Here is a 20,532-nt window from a genome sequence, read left to right on the forward strand (position 1 = left end):
CATCAGTGCTTGAAGGAATGGGGTGTTATGGAGTGGAGGGGGAGGGAAGAGGAGGACTGTGGGATCCTTGGTGCTCTCCGAGTTTGGTGGTTTTCCTGCAGACGTTTCATGAACCAAGTAGGTAAGATCATCATTGCAGACCTCTTCTTCCGCTCCACAAACCCCACTCCCTACTAGCACTGATGGTGTTCCCTAGTTGGGTCATGAAACGTCTGCAAGAAAACAGCCAAGCTTAGAAAGCGCCCAGTTTTCTCTTCTTCACTTTCCTCCTCCTCCTCTCTGCAAACCCCTCTCCCTTCTAGCACTGATGATGTTATCTAATTGGGTCGTGAGACGTCTACAAGAAAACCGCCAAGTTCAGAGAGCACCAAGGACCCCACAGTTCCTTCCGTGAAAGTTTAATTTCAACTCACCATCCCAGAATCAGATCCAAAGTTTTCTGGAAGAGGCATTATTGTTCCTTAAGCCAAATGAAAAGACAAACAAACAGATAAACATCAACACCTTGATTTGAATCCGATGGTGAAACCCTGTATTGTATACCAGCTGGATACTCATGCTCTGCTATGAAACTGTATGATCGGGCTTGATAAATTGACACAGCTTGAAAATTAACGAGTAGTTACGATCGGTCTCTCCTATTCCCTTCTCTCCCTCAGGCTTGCCCCACAGAAATCTCTCCTCTCCCATCCCCCTTCTCTCCCTCAGGCTGGCCCAACAGATGCCTCTTCTATCTTATCCCCTTCTCTCCCTCAGGCTTGCAAGAGCCTCTATCTTATCCCCTTCTCTCCCTCAGGCTTGCGAGAGGCCTCTAACTTATCCCCTTCTCTCCCTCAGGCTTGCGAGAGGCCTCTAACTTATCCCCTTCTCTCCCTCAGGCTTGCGAGAGGCCTCTAACTTATCCCCTTCTCTCCCTCAGGTTTGCCAAAGGCCTCTATCTTATCCCCTTCTCTCCCTCAGGCTTGCCAGAGGCCCCTCCTATCTTATCCTTTTCTCTCCCTCAGGTTGGCCTCATTCATCCTGTCCTATTTCCTTCTCTCCCTCAGGCTTGCCTCACAGAGGCCACTCCTATCTTATCCCCTTCTCTCCCTCAGGCTGGCCCCATTGATCCTCTCCTATCCCCTTCTCTCCCTCAGGCTTGCACAACAGAGGCCTCTCCTATCTTATCCCTTTCTCTCCCTCAGTCTAACTCCTTAGCATCAGAGCATTTTTCAGGTGGGGAGGGGGAAGTAGAATGTCTCAACTCCCAGCCCACAGGCCAGATGAGTCACGCACTGGCCATGCCCACATGGCAGTTGGAACAGAGTTCTTTTCAGGTGGGGAGGGGGAGTAGAACGTCTAACTCCTTAGCATCAGTGCATGTTAATAACACTATAAGAAATAGTAATGATCTGATGGCCATTTCAAAAAGTCCTTTCTTAGCGAGCACCTAGAAGCCAAGAACTTTTGTGCCAAATTTCAAGTTTATAGGCTTTACGGTTTTGTGATGATGCATGAGTGGCATTTTGCTTTTAGATATATAGATATATAGGAACATCTGAGTATCAGTTTATTATTGTTTCACTTGCTTTTTTTTAAACTTTAATATACATTTATACAGGCCATAATAAAAGTTATCAACAGGTTTTTTTCTCTCTCTCTTCAGTTAGTACACTACGGGTCGAGAATTAAATGCATGCAGTTACAAAGGAGAGGTAGTCGTAGAAACACCATATTATAAAGATCTAAAAATTACAAACGTCGTATAAATTAAAAAAAAAAAAGAACGAACACTTTCAAACAAACTTCCGAAATTGCTTATTACTGATAAATAAAAGTAAAAAGTACATTACTTTGTCATAAGGAAAAAAATAAAAATAAAAGACAGGGAAAGGGAAAAAAAAGGAGAGAAAAACGCACAAAGACATGTTCTTCACACGCTGTAAAATTCGATGGTGTTTAAATGCCAATCAACTTCCATCCAAGGAGGTTTGACGGTTCTTTTTTTTTTTTTTAAAAAAAAGAAGAGATTGAAATGATTCCATTATAAACAAGCTTATTTTTCTCCCTCCTTTCAAGTGATGGCAGTTAAGAAAGCCTCTATAGAGGTCCAACTATGAAATTCAGTTTTTAAAACAACTTTTCGAGTCACGCAAAAGGAAGGGTGGGAGGAGGAAGAGGTGACGGACAGCAGGAGAGATGCTGTCTCCAGATAAACCTGATTATAATTATTTCTTAATGCTATGTATTTTTATATATATATACATATATTTTAAAGAAAAGCTTCTGTTCCGTCCAGGTGGCAGCTGTGTCTTTTTTTTGTTTTTTGACCCAGAGTTCGGGGAGACACACAACTTGGCATGCAACAGAAGAAGGAAAGTAACCAAGCAAGCCATGATATAGGACAGAATGTTATCGAAAGTCAGATTATTATTTTTTGTCTCCATCTTAGCGACGTTAAAGACCTGCAGACTTCAATTCCCAGGAATTCCCCAGCCGACTAACTGGGAAATCCTGGGAGATGGAAGTCCGCACCTCTTAAAAAGTTGAGAAGATCGAGAAAATGCCACTCTTAGGAGTACGACTCAAGTATTAAGATAAAAGGGCTATAAAACCAAAGAATTCACCTTACCACATATCTACACAACTTTGAAACTAAGAAGGTTTGAAGTCCGAGAGGAATTTTTTTTTTTTGCGATGACTTTTCTTTTTTTGGCTCTCCTGAACCTCAATGAGTCAATAAGGAATTATCGTTTCCCATCTCTGCCCGGCCAGGAAGAATAGATAAATTGTGCCTTTTCTGTATTTTTTTTTTAATTATTAAAAAAAACCCCACCAATACACAGTTTAGTAAATTAGTGCAATATAAAGTATTCGGGCGAGAGGGGTCAGGAAGAACATCAAGCTCATACGTCTATGATTGACCTTCTCAAAGGGCTCTCATTTTGCCTTCTCAAGTTCTTTCTTTATTTGCAAAAGTCATCCTGATGGCTGGAAGTTGGGAGGCGTCTTCGCCACCCACGTCCGGCTGCGAAGTTTCACGGGACGGAAGTCCAGAGCGAACGATGTTCGTTTTTTGTCCCGCGATGCAAACGTCCATTCGTTTCCCGAAGCGAGAACTAATTTTTTTTGGGGGGGGGGGGATCTCTCCAGAGAAGGACGCGCACTCTGTTCTCTCGTAATCTACGAAGACGCTGAATCGTCGCTTGCCAAGATTAAAATTTGCAGTGGAAATGAGTTTTTCCCTGTCTGGCTGTGAAAGGAAAGATGGAGAGAGCGTTTGTCTAAGGACAATTTTTTCTCCCCTGACGTTATTTGCTTTTCACACACTGTTGTTTTTTTTTCTTCTTCTTCTTCTTCTTCTTCCTTTGATAGAAGCCAGCTTTGCTTCGGGATGGGAAATGCCCAGATTTTGGCTACACGAAGTGGTCCCCGGGGAGTAGGGCAGAGGGGGTCTTCTATTCGTAGACCGCGACGGCATTGCAACACAGAGCCGAGAGTCTCCGTTCGATACTAGCTTTATCTGAAAAACGAAGCAAAGGAAAAAAAAAACAAGTAAGTGGGGTACACAGTTGGAATCCTACATTCAGTTTTGGTCACCACGATGTAAAAAAGATGTGGAGACTCTAGAAAGAGTGCAGAGAAGAGCAAGAAAGAGGATTAGGGGACTGGAGGCTAAAGCATATGAAGAACGGTTGCAGGAACTGGGTATGTCTAGTTTAATAGAAAGAAGGACTAGGGGACACAGGATAGCAATGTTCCAATATCTCAGAGGTTGCCACAAAGAAGAGGCAGTCAAGCTATTCTCCAAGGCACCTGAGGGCAGCACAAGAAGCAATGGGTGGAAACTAATCAAGGAGAGAAGCAACCTCTCCTTTCCACTTAACAATGGAAATGTTGGGCTCAATTGTGGTCCTAAGTCAAGGAGTAACCCAGAAATGGGTTCCTACTGGCCGAGTAGGTAGTAACTCGGCCTGCCACCGCCCCCCCCCCCCCGAACCAGTTCTATTGTCGCCGCCGCCATCTTGATTTTCGGTTCTGTCCTGCGCAGAACAATTTTCATTGCAAAAATGTAATTTCCTCCCTGCTTTCTAACCTTGTGCGCATGCGCAGACCTTTTTACGTTGAAATGCGCATGCATTTGAAAAAATTTTGTGCATTGAACTTGCAGTAATGGTGGCAGCTACCCAGCCCTGAACTAACCATATAACGCAAAATGAGCAGCGTCCGAACGAAAAATGCCATTTTTGTATACAGGTAGTTCTTGACCTCGGTCGGCGATTCGTATACTTCAGGGGTGTCCAAACTTGGGAACTTTAAGACTTGTGGACTTCAACTCCCAGAATTCCCCAGCCAGCTGGCTGGGGAATTCTGGGAGTTGAAGTCCACAAGTCTTAAAGTTCCCAAGTTTGGACACCCCTGGTATACTTTAATGAAGGGTAATACAGGATTGCTGTTTTTTTCCCCCCGGCTGTGCTGTGCTTTGTTCAAAGTACGTCATTCTATAAAAGTAGCAACCCCCATCCCTCATCTCACCGCCCCACACTTACAACGGTTGATATTCTCAATGTCAACTGGGTCCTGCAAGATCTTTGCTAGGCCTTCCATCAGCAACGCAGCTTTATGGTACCGGTAAGCAATGTCTTCTGTCTGCTGAAACATCTCATCCAAAGCTGCTGCCTGGACCTGAGGAGGAGGAGGAGGAGGAGAGGCAGATGAGCAGAGGCCAAGAAGAAAAAGAAAGGAGACACACACACACATACACACTCTCTCTCTCTTCTACCCATCTATCATCTTTGTATCATCCACCCATCCTTCTCTCTGTCCATCCATCTTCTTTTGTCTGTCTGCCTAATCTATCATCTATCCATCTACTAATCTATCTATCCATATCTATTTATCTACATCTCTCTCTCTCCTCTTGGTATCATCCACCCATCCTTCTCTCTGTCCATCCATCTTCTTTGGTCTGTCTGAATAATCTATCATCTATCCATCTACTATTTACCTATCTATCCATATTTATCTACATCTATCAATCTACCTACCTACTTATCCATCCATTATCTTTGTATCATCCACCCATCCTTCTCTGTCCATCCATCTTCTTCAATCTGTCTGTCTAATCTATCAACTATCTACTACTTATCAATCTATCCATATCTGTTTATCTACATCTCTCTCTCATCTTTGTATCATCCACCCATCCCTCTCTGTCCATCCATTTTCTTTCATCTGTCTGTCTGAATAATCTATCTTCTATCCATCTACTACTTACCTATCCATATTTATCTATCCATCCATCCAACCATTATCTATCCATCTACTACTTACCTATCTATCCATATCTATTTATCTCCATCCATCCATCCATCCATCCATCCATCCATCCATCCATCCATCCATCCATCCATCCATCCATCCATCCATCCATCCATCCATCATCTATCCATCTACTACTTGGAACACTGCTATCATATCTCCCCTAGTCCTTCTTTCTCTTTAGCTTAAGAAAAAGAAGGACTAGGGGAGACATGATAGCATTGTTCCAATATCTCAGAGGTTGCCACAAAGAAGAGGGAGTCAAGCTATTCTCCAAGGCATCTGAGGGTAGAACAAGAAGCAATGGGTGGAAACTAATCAAGGAGAGAAGCAACTTAGAACTGAGGAGAAATTTCCTGACAGTTAGAACAATTAATCAGTGGAACAGCTTGCCTCCAGAAGTTGTGAATGCCCCAACACTGGACGTCTTTAAGAAGATGTTGGATAGCCATTTGCCTGAAATGGTATAGGGTTTCCTGCCTAGGCAGGGGGTTGGACTAGAAGACCTCCAAGGTCCCTTCCAACTCTGCTATTGTATTACTTATCTATCTATTCATATCTTTATCTACATCTCTCTCTCTCTCTCATCTTTGTATCATCCATCCATCTTCTTTCATCTGTCTCTCTCTCTAATCTATCATCTATCCATCTACTACTTACCCTTCTATCCATATCTATCTATCTATCATCTATCTATCATCTATCTATCTATCTATCTATCATCTATCTATCTATCTATCTATCTATCTATCTATCATCTATCTATCTATCTATCTATCTATCATCTATCTATCTATCTATCTATCTATCTATCTATCTATCTATCTATCTATCTATCTATCTATCTATCTATCTATCTATCTATCTATCTACCTACCTACCTACCTACCTACCTACCTATTCATATCTATCCATCCATCCATTCATCATTTATTTGTATCATCCATCCCTCTTATCCCCTCTATCTTAACGATTTATTTATTTATTTATATTTACAGGTAGTCTCAAATTACAACCACAATTGAACCCAAAATTTCCGTTGTTAAGCAAGACAGTTAAGGGAGTTTTCCCCCATTTGCCACACTCTTTGAATCACTGCAGTTGTAAAGCTAGTCAGGTGGTTGTTAAGTGAATCTGGCTTCCCCATGAATTTTGCTTGTCAAAAGGTCGCAAAAGGGGAGTTCCGGTTCCGGCGGCGGCGGCGACGGGCAGCTCTTTGCCCGCTCCGGCTCCCCGGTGGGCTTCCCCACTCCTTGGGGGGCACAGGACACCCCGCAGAGGGGTCCTGCCGGAGGGGCGGCATCGCGGAGGTCTCCTGCAGCGGCGGCAGCCGGCGGGGGCTCTCTCGCGCGCCCAAGGCACCGGGGAGCAAGCTCGGAGGGCGCATCGCGTTTCCACGCCTCGCGCCTCGCTACAAGCCGACTGGAGAATGCTACAATTGAAGGAAGCAGCTGCGGTGCGGTGAGGTTGCCTCTCTCTTCATCCCTTACTTTGCATGAAGATTTGATTCAGCTTTTAAAACTTTAAAACAACTTTCGGAGCATTTTGGAGGTGCGGCTGGAGGGAGGGGGGTTTTCCCCCCCCCCTTGGACAAGCGGCAAGAAACAATTTTGCTCTCAGCCCCCGGGGAAGGAGGAGGGGGGAGAGCCAACGAATGAAGCCTCACTTAGGCTGAGATGATTTTCTTTTCAATTTAATTTTACATATTACAATGATTTGAGGACTTTTGGAACTTTTTAAAACTTTGTTACGCCTCTGTGCCCAAAACTGGCAGGGCAAGATGGCACACTTCCGTTGTCTTTATGAACTCTGAAACCTGACTCCACCTTTAAAATTCAGGCTTCCGGTCTTTGTCTCCGTGTCTCCCAGAGGAACCTCTTGTGGATTGGTATTTTTTTAACCTTCTAGGGGAAATTTTCTATCTATTGCCAGACTTATTGGAGAGATTCTCTTCTGCCTGGTTATTCTGCTCCCGGATTCACCTGGCTACCCTTCTTTTCTAATTGCTTACTTCATATTTGGACTGAACTTTTAACGTTATAAAGGATGGCATCTAAAAGACCCCCTCCTGGAAAACCTGGCTTTGCCACTTCTGCTCCAACATCCGCAACATCCAGTCCAGCCACACAGTCAAAGATAACAGAACTGATGCAACATAAGACTACAGAGATGGACTTTCAACAAATGCTTCAACAAATCCTACAGGGCCAGGAGGAAATCAAGAAACAGTTAAGGGAAATGAAAGATGAAATTAAAGAAAATCAAGCCCAAATATATAAGAACTCACAAAGACTGAATCTTGTGGAAGGGGGGGTGGAGGAGGTGAGGGGGGTGGTGGAAGCTGTGCAGAAAGGGAACAAAGATCTTGACATCCAACAGATGAAATTAGAATTTGAGAGAATGTCCTATTATCTTAGATTTCAAAATGTTATAGAGGAAGATGGGGAAAATATAAGGGACATCATGACAAACATTCTGGCTGACTATACACACAAAGAAAAACAACAGATGGGGTGGGATATAGATCTGGTTTATAGAGTGAACTCAGCTTATGCTAGAACACACAATTTACCCAGGGAGGTTCACATTAAATTCCTTAGAAAAACCACAAGAGATGAAATTCTGGGTGTACAAAGGGGGCAAGCATTGACATATCATGATATGGAGATAACCATTCTGAAGCAGATCCCTAAGAAGATTAGAGAAAAAAGAAAAAATTATTCGCAATTAGCGAATAAATTATACCAGAAAGGGGTGTGGTTTAGATGGTTGATGCCTGAAGGTATGCTGATATTCTGGGAGGAGACAAGAATCAGAATTAATTCACCCATAGAGGCGCAGGCCTTTATGGAAAAAAATAAAACACTCCTAGAGAAACCACCAGACACTACAACGGACACGCAGGACACGGGAGGGGCCAGAGCTCTGCCAGTGGAGGGAGATGGGGCAATAGCAAGAAGACTCAGATCACAGAAATAAATATGAAAATCATATTATTATAAATTGACCGAAAGTGAAAATGGAATTATATTTGGATTTTATATTGTAATGTTTAATTTGATTGAATTTAATAATAGAACTAATATGCTGATTATAATCAATTATATACTAATGCATTATATATAAATGTACGCTATGGGTATGGAGGGAGGGGGGCCTCACACACTTTGCAACTGCCAAAATTTGTATACCTGTCCATTTACCCTTTTCCCTATAAATTTTGAAAAACCAATAAAATTTTATTACAAAAAAAAAAAAAAAAAAAAAAAAAAAGGTCGCAAAAGGGGATCATGTGACCCCGGGACACTGTGACCGTCGTAAATATGAGTCACTTGCCAAGAGGCCAAATTTTGATCACGTGACCATGGGGATGCTGCAATGGTCCTAAAAGTGTGAACAATGGTCATAAGTCACTTTTTCCCGCGCCTTTGTTAACTTTAAACTGTCACTGAAAGAATGGTCCTAAGTCGAGGATTATCTGTTATATGTTGTCCATCTCATTTCAAAGCAATATTTTGCTTTGGTTGAGAAAAAAAATCCTGAACCCTTTAATGACAGCCAGAGTCCACTACAGGGGAGAAAGAGAGGATTTCAACCGATACCAAGGGACAGAAATGCCACAGATGTTGTGACAATTCCTAGTGGACAACCACTTAAATAGGAACCAGCCGTGGGCAGCAGCTGCCAGAAAAGCCAACACAGTTCTAGGCTGCATCAACAGAGGGAGAGAATCAAGATCACGTGAAGTGTTAATACCACTTTACAAGGCCTTGGTAAGGCCACACTTTTCTATTCTATCTTATCCTATTTTCCGTTCTATTCTATTCTCCATTCCATTCCATTTTCTATTCTATTCTATTTTTATTCTATTCTATATTGTTCTGTTCTATTCTCTATATTCTATTCTCCATTCCATTCCAAATTTTATTCTATTCTGTTCTATTTTCTATTCTATTTTCTGTTCTGTTCTATATTCTATATTGTTCTGTTCTATTCTCTATATTCTATTCTATTCTCCATTCCATTCCATATTCTATTCTACTTTTATTCTATTCTATATTGTTCTGTTCTATTCTCTATATTCTATTCTATTCTCCATTCCATTCCATATTCTACTCTATTCTATTTTTATTCTATTCTGTTCCCTTCTGTTCCATTCCATGTCTCTGAGCATCTTCAGGGCCTCCAACTATGAGATTTATGGTAGATCCTGGCAAAGGCTTCACCCTTCCATCACAAAAGCACCTGGGATTGCTCTGCCCCAGGGATAATGAAGTCTGATGAAAGATCGCTTCGACAGCCAAAAACCTTTCCCCAAATTAAAAGGAAGAAGTAACGAGTGGAAAGCACTCTTAATTAATCTCCAGGTGCTCAAGTTGTGCCGGAGTTGTTTTGCCTGCCTGGGTTAAGAGCAGCAGCAGGTTTTCTAGGCAATACTCAAACTCATGACCATAAATGGGGCCAGGATTCCTTTTGCTAAGCGAGACAGTTGTTCAGTGAGCCGTGCCCGATTTGGCTACCTTATCCGCCCCCCCCCCAGTTGTTAAGCGAATTGCTGCAGTTGTTAAGCGAATCATGCAGTTGTTAAGCGAATCTGGCTTCCCATATCGATTTTGCTTGTCGAATGCCGGTTTTCAAATGGGGATCACGTGATCCCATGAGGCTACAATCACTATAAACACACGTGTGCTGCCCCGGGCCCAAATTTTGGTCATGTGACCCCGGAGACGGTTGCAACGGTTGTAAGTGCGAAGATCGGTTGTAAGCCAGTTTTTTCCAGTGCCATTGCAAGTTGGAACAGTCGCTAAACAAGTCAAGCGCGAAATCAGGAGAGATTCAGGCAGCTTCTAACGAGTATAAAGATTTATTGCAAGCTTAGCCTCTATGCAGGTAGTCCTCGACTTACGACCACAACTGAGCCCACAAATTCTGTTGTTAAGTGAGTTTTACGACCATTCTTGCCACAATTGTTAAGCAAATCACGGTAGATGTTAAGTCAGTCACCCGGGTGTTAAGTGAATCTGGCTTCCCCATTGACTTGGCTTGCCAGAAGGTCGCAAAAGGGGATGGCACGACCACCATCATAAATAGGAACGAGTTGCCAAGCGCCTGAATTTTGATCGCGTGACCACGGAGATGCGGCAACGGTTATAAGTGTGAAAAGGGGTTATAAATCATTTTTTCCATGCCATTGTACCATCGGACGGTCACTAAACGAACAGGGGTTAAGTCGAGGGTGACCTGTACAAGAATCTGAGCTACTAACGGTCAAAAGAAATGAGCGGGAGATAAGAAAGCGCATTCAAGTTGAACTGGACTTAAGGTCTTTTGCGGGTGCAAAGGGACTCATAACTTATGACATGTCAGGCCTGCAGTCTATATTCATTTTAGGATCTTTGGCCTGCCACTCTTTCTATTATTCTACTCTGCATTTTCTATGGTGGGAAAATGGGAGGAGAGGATTGTACAGAGCTAGATGATAGGAAGTCATAACAACATTCTTTCTAGAAAGCCAAGGTCATCCTTTGTCTTTGCACCTCTGCACCTGACCGGAACTAGATGGGCTTGTGGGTGTGGGGACAAGATCATGAACTTTCAACTGGGTGGGGAAAACCGGGAAGCTTTCAGATTTGGGTTTTCCACAGATGTGCCAACAGGTCTCTCTTAATAAATTGGAAGTTTGAGGAAAGTTCTGCCTTGGACTCTGATTTAATTTTGGATGATATTTGGAACGCTGACATGACATGTTTGACACCCCTCCCCCTTGGTTTCAGCCTGGACATTGCCTACAACCAATGGTTGTAAGTCAAGGACCATCCATGGAAAGGAAGCCACAATGTGATGCCTACACCTCCCCCCCCCCACCCGCTCTGTAAACTGTCTTCTCTACCGCACAGTGATCAATCTGGTCAGCTTCCCTGCTTTCTTACCATCTCCACCGCGCAACTGTAGATGAGCTTTTCGGCTGTGACGCTGTTAATTTCATCGACGAAACGCTGCTTATCCGAGAAAAAGTGGTTTAGCTTTTCGGTCAGCTTCTTGCACATGGCGATGCAGAATTTGTACCTCTCGTTCAGGTTTTTGACAACTGCGAAGGAGGAATTGGGAGGGGGAAAAATGCAGGCAATTAGCAATAATAATAATAATAATAATAATAATAATAATAATAATAATAATAATAATAATAATAATAATAATAATAATAATAATAAATAACAACAACAATAATAATAACAATAATAACAATAATCCCATTTGGCTCTTCGTTATGACAGAATGAGGGAGGATATATGCATAAGTTTGTATTAATTTATTTACTAGCTGGATATCTGTGCTTGGCGACAAAGCCATATCATTGGGCTATGCAGGAGAAATTGGCTCAGTGGTGGTCGGTGATTGAAAATACCTAAGGGAATATCGCTCCCGCCACCTTGAGTCCGGAAGCAGTTCCATAGGTAATACTTTATTTACAGTCACAGACCAAAACACGACCACTACAAAAGAGACACAGCAGCCAGTCGCCAAAAGCCCAACTAAGGGAGGTTACAGCTCTCTCCTCTAATGGTCACAGCTCTCAAGAAAAACCTGGAAACCTGAGAGGTGATGTACGAGGAAGAGACAGTAACCTAGATCTGTCCACGCTATCCATAGGGCAAAATAGAAGGACATGCTCTGCTGTCTCAACCTCGGCTCTGTCACAAGGGCACAGCCGCTCATTAATCGGGAGCCTCTTGAAACGACGATCCAGAAGTGCTGAGGGCAAGACATTGAAGCGAGCTAGGGAAAAAGCTCTTCTATACTTGGGAATGGTTAGGGTATAAAAATAGGAAGCCATCCTCAATCCATAGTTATTAACTTGGTTGAGAGTCAGGGGGGAGCAAGTTTTATTGGCTCTGGCTCGTAGATATTGTAAATCAATGTCCACAAGCCGTTGGACTATCCTAAATTGGGCATCCTTGAGGTCGTAGTTTCCCAAGGCATCCTCCGTGAAACCTAGCAGATGAAGCAGACATTTTGGTGAGGTAGCGACGTTTAGTACTGTAAGTAGACCTAGGCCGCTCCTGAGTAAAAGAGTGGAACGTCTGCCAGTTTGAATTGAGGTAACGGAATGTGAGGCAACTGGCAGTTGGAACAGTGTTCTTTTCAGGTGGGGAGGGGGAGTAGACCCACACCCGGTTGGTGACCTAGTGGCCGCATGGAACAGTGTGGCCACTGGGGCCTTGGACCGGGTTGCGCCTTTGCAGCCTCTCTTGCGGCAGCGAACCACCCAGGCCCCTTGGTTCACCGAGGAGCTGAGGGTGATGAAGCGCCACAAGAGACGCCTAGAGAGCAGATGGAGATCGTCACGCTCTGAATCTGACCGAACTCAGGTGAGAGCCCATTTACGGACTTACCTTGTGTCGTTAAGAGTGGCCAAGCGTCAGTATTGTGCCACTCTTATTGCGTCCGCAGATAACCGCCCTGCCGCCCTGTTGGGGTGACCCGCTCTCTCCTCCAACAGAGGCCGCGGGAAGCCCCTCTGCAGGGCAGAGCAGAGGAATTTGGGGAGTATCTGCAGGACAAAATCGCTCAGATTCGAAGCGAGTTGGTCCCTGCTAGTGGTCTGGAAGGGACGTCGGAGGTGGGTCGTGAGGTTCCATTCTGGGAGGAGTTTGACTCTGTTACTTCCGATGATATGGACAGGCTGCGTAGGCGACTGCGAGCCACCACATGTTTATTGGACCTGTGTCCCTCCTGGCTTGTACTGGCATCCTGGGAGGTCACACGAGGCTGGCTCCAGGAGTTAGTCAACGCTTCTTTGAGTGAAGGGTTCCTGCTGGCCGCCCTGAAAGAGGCAGTGGTGAGGCCCCTCCTCAAGAAGCCTTCCCTGGACCCAGCTTTACTAGCCAACTACCGTCCCGTCTCCAACCTTTGCTTTTTGGCGAAGGTTGTAGAGAGTGTGGTGGCACAACAGTTTCCATGCCACTTGGAGGAAACTGATTATCTGGACCCGCGCCAGTCCGGTTTCCGGCCCGCCACAGCACGGAGGCGGCATTGGTCGCGTTGGTGGATGATCTCTGGAGGGCCAGAGATGGGGGCTGCTCCTCCATCCTGGTCCTATTAGACCTCTCGGCGGCTTTCAATACCATCGACCATGGTATCCTATTGCATCGACTGGAGGGGTTGGGGGTGAGGGGCACCGTTCTGCGGTGGTTCTCCTCCTTCCTCTCCGGCCGAGTGCAATTTGTATTGGCAGGGGGGCAGAGGTCGACCTCGAGGCCGCTCACTTGTGGGGTGCCACAAGGGTCGGTCCTCTCGCCTCTCCTATTCAACACATACATGAAGCCGCTGGCCGAGATCATTCGTGGGTTTGGGGTAGACTACCATCTGTACGTGGATGACACCCAGCTGTACATCTCTACCCCAAACCACCCCAACGATGCTATCGAAGTGATGTCCCGGTGTCTGGAAGCCGTACGGATCTGGATGGGAAGTAACAGACTCAAGCTCAACCCGTCCAAGACTGAGTGGCTGTGGCTACCGGCGCCCCGGTTCAACCAGCTTATTCCATCACTGGCCATTGGGGGCGAACATCTGGCCCCCGTGGATTGGGTACGCAATTTGGGCGTCCTTCTGGATGCCCGGCTGTCCATGGACGACCATGTGACAGCCGTGGCCAGGGGGGCGTTCCACCAGGTTCGCCTGGTGCGCCAATTACGTCCCCTATTGGACCGGAGCGCCCTTCGCACAGTCACTCATGCGCTTGTGACGTCCCGGCTAACTACTGCAACGCTCTCTACATGGGGCTCCCCTTGAGATGCACCCGAAGGCTGCAGCTGGTTCAGAATGCGGCCGCGCGGGCAATCTCGGGAGTCTTTAGCTACTCCCATGTAACACCTCTCCTGCGCGGGCTACACTGGCTGCCTGTGGCTTTTCGGGTGCGTTTCAAGGTGTTGACCATCATCTTCAAGGCGCTCCATGGCACAGGACCTAGTTATTTGCGGGATCGTATCCTGCCCCATACATCCCTTCGGCCGATTTGCTCACACAGAGAGGGACTCCTCCGGGTGCCGTCCACTAGGCTGTGCCAGCGGGCGACGCATAGGGGAAGGGCCTTCTCTGTGATGGGCCCGACCCTCTGGAATGACCTTCCCCCTGACATTAGAATGACTACGGACCTCCGCTCCTTCCGTCAGAAACTCAAAACCCACTTGTTTCAGCTAGCCGGCCTGGCCTAATTCCAGCTTTCCCACCTCAGTTTTATTTTTAAATTTTTATGATTGGTTTTATGGTCTAAGTTTTTAATTTTTATAAATTCGTACAGGGGCTATTTAATCTAATTTTAGCTATGTATATTATTGTTTGTATGGTTTTTTAAATTTACACCTGTACACTGTCCCTTCGGGGAGAGGGGGCGGTCTAGAAATCTAATTAAATAAATAAATAAAATAGAACTCCTTACATCAGCGTGTGTTAACTACTGTATAAGAAATACTAATGGTCTGATGGTCATTTCGAAAAATCCAGGCCATGATGCAGTCCCATAGAACAAGGCCCTCTGGCTCTTTGCCACCAGCGGTGCTTCCATCCATCCTTCGGTCAAAGCCCCCAAGGATTTAGTACTGAAGCAGACCCCAAGTCAGATTTTCTGCCCCCTTCGGACCTACGCAAAAAGACCCCCAAGGATTTAGTACTGTAAGGAGTGAGTTTTATGACCATTCTTGCCACAATTGTTAAGCGAATCCCCGCAGGCATTAAGTTAGTCACACAGTTGGACAGTAAATCTGGTTTCCCCATTGACTTGGCTTCTCAGAAGGTCGCAAAAGGGGATCGCATGACAACCGTCATAAATCTGAACCAGCTGCCAAGCAACACAAGCGTTCACTGCACGTATCCGTCCCAGGGGCCGTAGTTTGAGGACCCCCGATTTAGTGCAATATAAAAAACGCAAATAATTTTTCTGCGGACCACCAACATTTTTTTGCAGATGCCCAAGTTGGTGACCGCTGGACTAGAAGACCTCCAAGGTCCATTCCGACCCTGAGATTCTGTTAAATGTTATCTGGAAACAGACCGAGTCGAAGTGCTGTTACCCTACACTGGTTTGCCTCCTCCAAGGACCCGTGACCCATTGTGCAACACAACACACACTCCGCAAAGAAACCCGGCGTGGGAGGCATGCAGCCACAGAAGGTCCTCAATTGAGGAGCGGCGATTTGGCAATCAGTGGCTAACGTTAGTAGGACCCACAAGTCAGGATGCTAGCGTTCTGGTCATCTGACCGGCTTGTGTTTTGAGTTAACGCCCTGAAACTCAGCTGAAACTGTTGCCTTTGCAAATAGTCCTCAACTTACAACCATTCCTTCTGTGACTGTTTGAGGTTACAACAGCCTCCCTGGCCTCCAACAGCACTCTGCTGGCCAGAAATTGGCCGGCAGAGAGCTGGAGGCCGGGGAGGCTGAAAACGGAGCGCACATGAGCTGCATGACCCCCCACCCCACCCCCCAAGCCCATTTTGTCCGGCAGAGGCACCGTGGGCTGGTCCTTTCCATACTTCCAGGCCGGCCCCCGTGGGCCAGATTTAAGTACCTTGTAGGTCGGCTCTGCCTCACTGGCCTTGAGTTTTGACACTCCTGGTCTGGGGTCTCTTGCTTGAGCAGGGGGGCTGGACTAGAAGACCTCTAAGGTCCCTTCCAGCTCTATTCTGATTGCTTGACTGATTAATTGCAATAGTCTAGTGCAGTGATGGTGAACCTTTTTTGGATCGCATGCCAAAAGCGGGAGGGGGGGGAGCGCAGGGGGGGGGTAATGCGCAGGCGGAGGCTTTATAGGAGCCTGGGGAAGGCGAAAACAGCCCCCCCCCCCCCCGGAGGCCCTCCGGAGGCTTCATGAGCTTCCCTGAAGCCTCCGGAGTGCAAAAAAACGGCCCTATGGGCAAACCGGAAGTTCTGGAACATGCTTCTGATTTGCTTGTAGGGCCGGTTTTAGCCACTTCCGGTTTGTCCATAGGGTCGTTTTTCATCCTCCGGAGCATTTAGGGAAGCCTCCTGAATGCTCCGGAGGGCTAAAACGGCCTTACGAGCAAACGGGAAGTACGTTCCTGAACTTCCGATTTGCCAGTAGGGTTGGTTTTTCGTGCTCCGGGGGCTTCAAGGAAGCACCGGAGGGCGAAAAATGGTCTCAAAAGAAGTCCGAAGTCAGCTGGCCAAGCTCCTTTCCAGCTCTCTTCTGATTGATTGATTGTCTGATTGATTGAAATCGTCTAGGGTCTCCTGCATGAGCAGTGAGGCTGGACTAGAAGACCTCCAAGCTCCCTTCCAGCTCTATTCTGATTGATTGATTGACTGATTGATTGAAATGGTCTAGGGTCTCCTGCTTGAGCAGGGGGCTGGACTAGAAGACCTCCAAGCTCCCTTCCAGCTCTCTTCCGATGGATGACACACATTTCACATGAACTCCGAGATTGGAAAACATTGTCGAGCTTTCTCCAGGAAAAAAGCCACTGGGCTTACCTTGCTTCACCGCAGTCGAGAGATTCAGCTTGGCCGATTTGATCTGGGCTTTGGCCAGGTGTAAAGAGGAGGCCAGGAGCTGGGCTGCCTTCATGTACAGGACCAGCTGCTCCACTTGCCTGGACAACAGGAGACAAGAGGGGCAGCGTCAATCTTTCCTTCGCTAACCTCAAGACTCTCAATTCTAGACTGTGCAGAGACGAACAGACTGACTTTGCAAATAAAGGATAAAGAGGAATCGGTGTACTTCAAGACATGGGGAAGATTCTATGAATGCTTAGAGAAAGACATACAGAAAAGAAAGTAAGGGGAACATATGGAATCCAGAGGATACGCCATTAAGTAGAAAAGGGGGGGGAATAGAAAAGGAAACAATAGAATATAAGTATCTATTCAAAAGTAAGATGCAAAGGGGGAAAATATATAATCAGGATAGATTTGAGAAGGAAAGGGAACAAGAAATGATACTCAACTATTTTTGGGTCTGTGGAAATACCACCCCAAGAAAATAAAAATTAAGAGCTGGAAGAGACAAACATACAACAATAGAAAAAGAAAGGAAGAGAGGAGGGGAAGAGGAGAGAAGGAAGATGGAGGCGAGGAGAGGGTAGGAAGGGGAAGAGGAAGAGAGGAGAAGGGGAGGGGTAAGGGAAGATGGAAAGGGAAAGGAGAGGAAGGAGGGAAGAGATAGAAAGAGAAGGAGAGAGGGTAGGAGGAGGAAGAGAGGAGGAGGGGAGAGGTAAGGGAAGAAGGAAAGGGAAAGGAGTGAAGGAAGGAAGGGATAGAAAGAGGAGAGAGGGTAAGAAGGGTAAGAGGAAGAGAGGGGAGAGGTAAGGGAAGAAGGAAAGGGAAAAGAGTGGAGGAAGGAAGGGACAGAAAGAGAAGGAGAGAGGGTAGGAAGGGGAAGAGGAAGAGAGGAGTAGGGGAGAAGTAAGGGAAGAAGGAAGGAAGTAGAGAAGGAAGGGAGGGAAAAAGGAAAGGGAAAGGAGAGGAGTAAGGAAGGGATAGAAAGAGAAGGAGAGAGTGGAAGAAGGGGAAGAGGAAGAGAGGAGTAGGGGAGAGGTAAGGGAAGAAGGAAAGGGAAAGGAGTGGAGGAAGGAAGGGACAGATAGAGAAGGAGAGAGTGGAAGAAGGGGAAGAGGAAGAGAGGAGTAAGGGAAAGGTAAGGGAAGAAGGAAGGGGAAGGAAAGGAGGGAGGAAGGAAGTAGAGAAGGGAGGGTGAAAAGAAAAGAAAAATAGGTTGATAACATAAAATAGGTCTATGGGATGCTAAGCAAAGCAACCCAGAATGAATATTTTAACCTTTGATATGGAAAAATAAATATGTAAACATGATAAAAGATAAATAAGAACAATAACTCTGTGAATGTATACCTATAATTGTGTATAGAGAACAAAAAAATAAAAACTTAAAAAAAAAGAGAGATTCTCAAGGAGAGGTTCCTCCACTGCCCCCCCTCCCCTCCCCACTTCCTGTTGCACCCTTTGGGTGTCCGAACGTCGGTGGCAGGAGGGAGATTGCCACGAACGAAAGCCGGGAGTTTGAAGGGATTACCCACCCCCAGTCTTTGCTCAGCCGGCTGATCTGATCCACCACCACGCTCTCCTGGATCTGGTAGAGGGACACGGCGGAGTCGCACAGCTCCGAGTTGCCGCTCCGGATGGCCGTCAGGTCCAGCACGCACTCCGTGAAGGCCAGCATCAAATTCAAGTGGCGCAGGGTGTCCGTGTGCTCCCTCTGGAGAGAAACAATCAAAAGGCCAGCTTAAATTTCCACCCGTGCTCGGAGGCCACCAAAGGAGGACTCAATCCTTGTGTGAGACAAATTCGATGTGTGTCTAAGCCAGGGGTGTCCAAAGTTGGGAACTTTAAGACTTGTGGACTTCAACTGTTGAAGTTGAAGTCAACAAGTCTTAAAGTTCCCAACTTTGGACACCCCTGGTCTAAGCACACCAGGCCAAATAAAGTCTTCTATTTCTATTCTATTCCTGTTCTGTTCTATACATCACGTGGAGTGTTAATACCACTTTATAAGGCCTTGGTAAGGCCACACTTGGAATCCTGAATCCAGTTCTGGTCGCCACGATGTAGAAAAGATGTGGAGACTCTAGAAAGAGTGCAGAGAAGAGCAACAAAGATGATTAGGGGACTGGAGACTAAAACATATGAAGAACGGTTGCAGGAACTGGGTATGTTTAGCTTAAGAGAAAGAAGGACTAGGGGAGACATGATAGCATTATTCCAATATCTCAGAGGTTGCCACAAAGAAGAGGGAGTCAAACTATTCTCCAAAGCACCTGAGGGTAGAACAAGAAGCAATGGGTGGAAACTAATCAAGGAGAGAAGCAACTTAGAACTGAGGAGAAACTTCCTGACAGTTAGAACAATGAATCAGTGGAACAGAAGTTGCCTCCAGAAGTTGTGAATGCCCCAACACTGGAAGTCTTTAAGAAGATGTTGGATAGCCATTTGTCTGAAACGGTATAGGGTTTCCTGCCTAGGCAGGGGGTTGGACTAGAAGACCTCCAAGGTCCCTTCCAACTCTACTATTGTATTGTATTGTATTGTATTGTATACTATTCTACTCTATTCCTGTTCTATTTTGTTGTATATTTTTCTGTTCTGTTGTGTTCTATTCTATATTCTATTTCCAGGGGTGGCGAACCTTTTCGGCGCTAAGTGCCCAAACTGAAACGCCAGCTAGCCTTCTCGCGTTCACATGCCGGAAATCCGAAGATCAGCTGGCCGGAGCACACATGCCTGTTTTTTGACCATTTTTCGGGGTGTTTTCAGGTCGTTTTTCGGTGCTCCGGTGCCCACGAAGACCAGCTGGCCAGCGCGTGGAAACTGGAAGAGCAGCTGGCTGAAAAACCAGGCCGTTTCGGGCACTCCGAAAACCCGCCTGGAAAACGCCTCAGAAAAACTGGCCTGTTTTTGTGCTGGTTTTGGTCATTTTTGGGGCCATTTTCTGGCTCCTGAAAGAGACTCTTTGTTCATTATCATCCGCTTTTAACGACCCCATAATCCCTTGCGGGGTGGAGTCTGGGCGACTGAATGGAGCCAAATGTTTACTGGCCAGATGCCTTTCCTGTCGCCAATGCAGAGTTTTATTCAGCATATAGATTTTCAGTGGGCCTAGAGAAATATCTGCCTCTACTCTCCTGATTGTGAGGCGAGAGCTCCACCTCTTGGCCACTCCGGGAAGGTCAGAAAATACTCCCCCGTCAATTGCTTGCAGTCCCACAAGTTTCATTAAATCTTGGATGGGGCTCTGGCAGCAAACAGCCTATCAACTTTGTGGAATCATCCATCACAGGCAGTCCTCGACTTACAACAGACCGTTCAAAGTTACAACGGTGCTGAAAAAAAGTGACTTTGGGCTACTTACTGCCGTTGCAGCATGGTTATGTGATCAAATTTCAGGACACTTGACACATCTTTATGATCGTCGCAGTGTCAGATTCACTTAATGACCAGGTTGCTAAGTTAACAACTGCAGGGGTTCACTGAACAGCGGCGGCAAGAAAGGTCATAACATGTGGCAAGACTCACTTAACAAATGTCTCGCTTTGCAACAGAAATTTTGGGGTTGTTGTAGCCCGTCGGCCCCTCTAGCAGCCGAATCAGAGGAGGAGGCGGTGTGGGAGCCTCAGGGTCAGCATCAGGGCAACCTGACAGCTCTGAGGGGGAAGAGGGAATGGAGCTGGCAGAGAGAGAGAGACAGAGGTGGAGCCTGGGC

At 46.0% G+C, this 20,532-nt stretch overlaps 1 protein-coding gene across 1 annotated transcript in view; it reads right to left on the minus strand.

The window, feature by feature from the left end:
* Window positions 1–1,531: 1,531 nt before the first annotated feature.
* The window catches only part of ULK2 (unc-51 like autophagy activating kinase 2), a 149,678-nt gene continuing 130,677 nt past the window's right edge, over window positions 1,532–20,532 (minus strand). The window contains exons 23-27 of the mRNA XM_081945398.1: window positions 18,353–18,531; window positions 16,794–16,912; window positions 11,232–11,389; window positions 4,530–4,665; window positions 1,532–3,502 (exon numbers count right to left, since the gene is read on the minus strand). Coding sequence (XP_081801524.1) covers window positions 3,438–3,502; window positions 4,530–4,665; window positions 11,232–11,389; window positions 16,794–16,912; window positions 18,353–18,531 — 657 coding nt within the window. The 3' untranslated portion in view covers window positions 1,532–3,437. The remainder of the gene's footprint in view (window positions 3,503–4,529; window positions 4,666–11,231; window positions 11,390–16,793; window positions 16,913–18,352; window positions 18,532–20,532) is intronic.

Source organism: Natrix helvetica (genome assembly GCF_964273705.1).
Source record: "Natrix helvetica genome assembly, chromosome: 2".
In the NCBI taxonomy this organism is placed as follows: Eukaryota; Metazoa; Chordata; class Lepidosauria; order Squamata; family Natricidae; genus Natrix; species Natrix helvetica.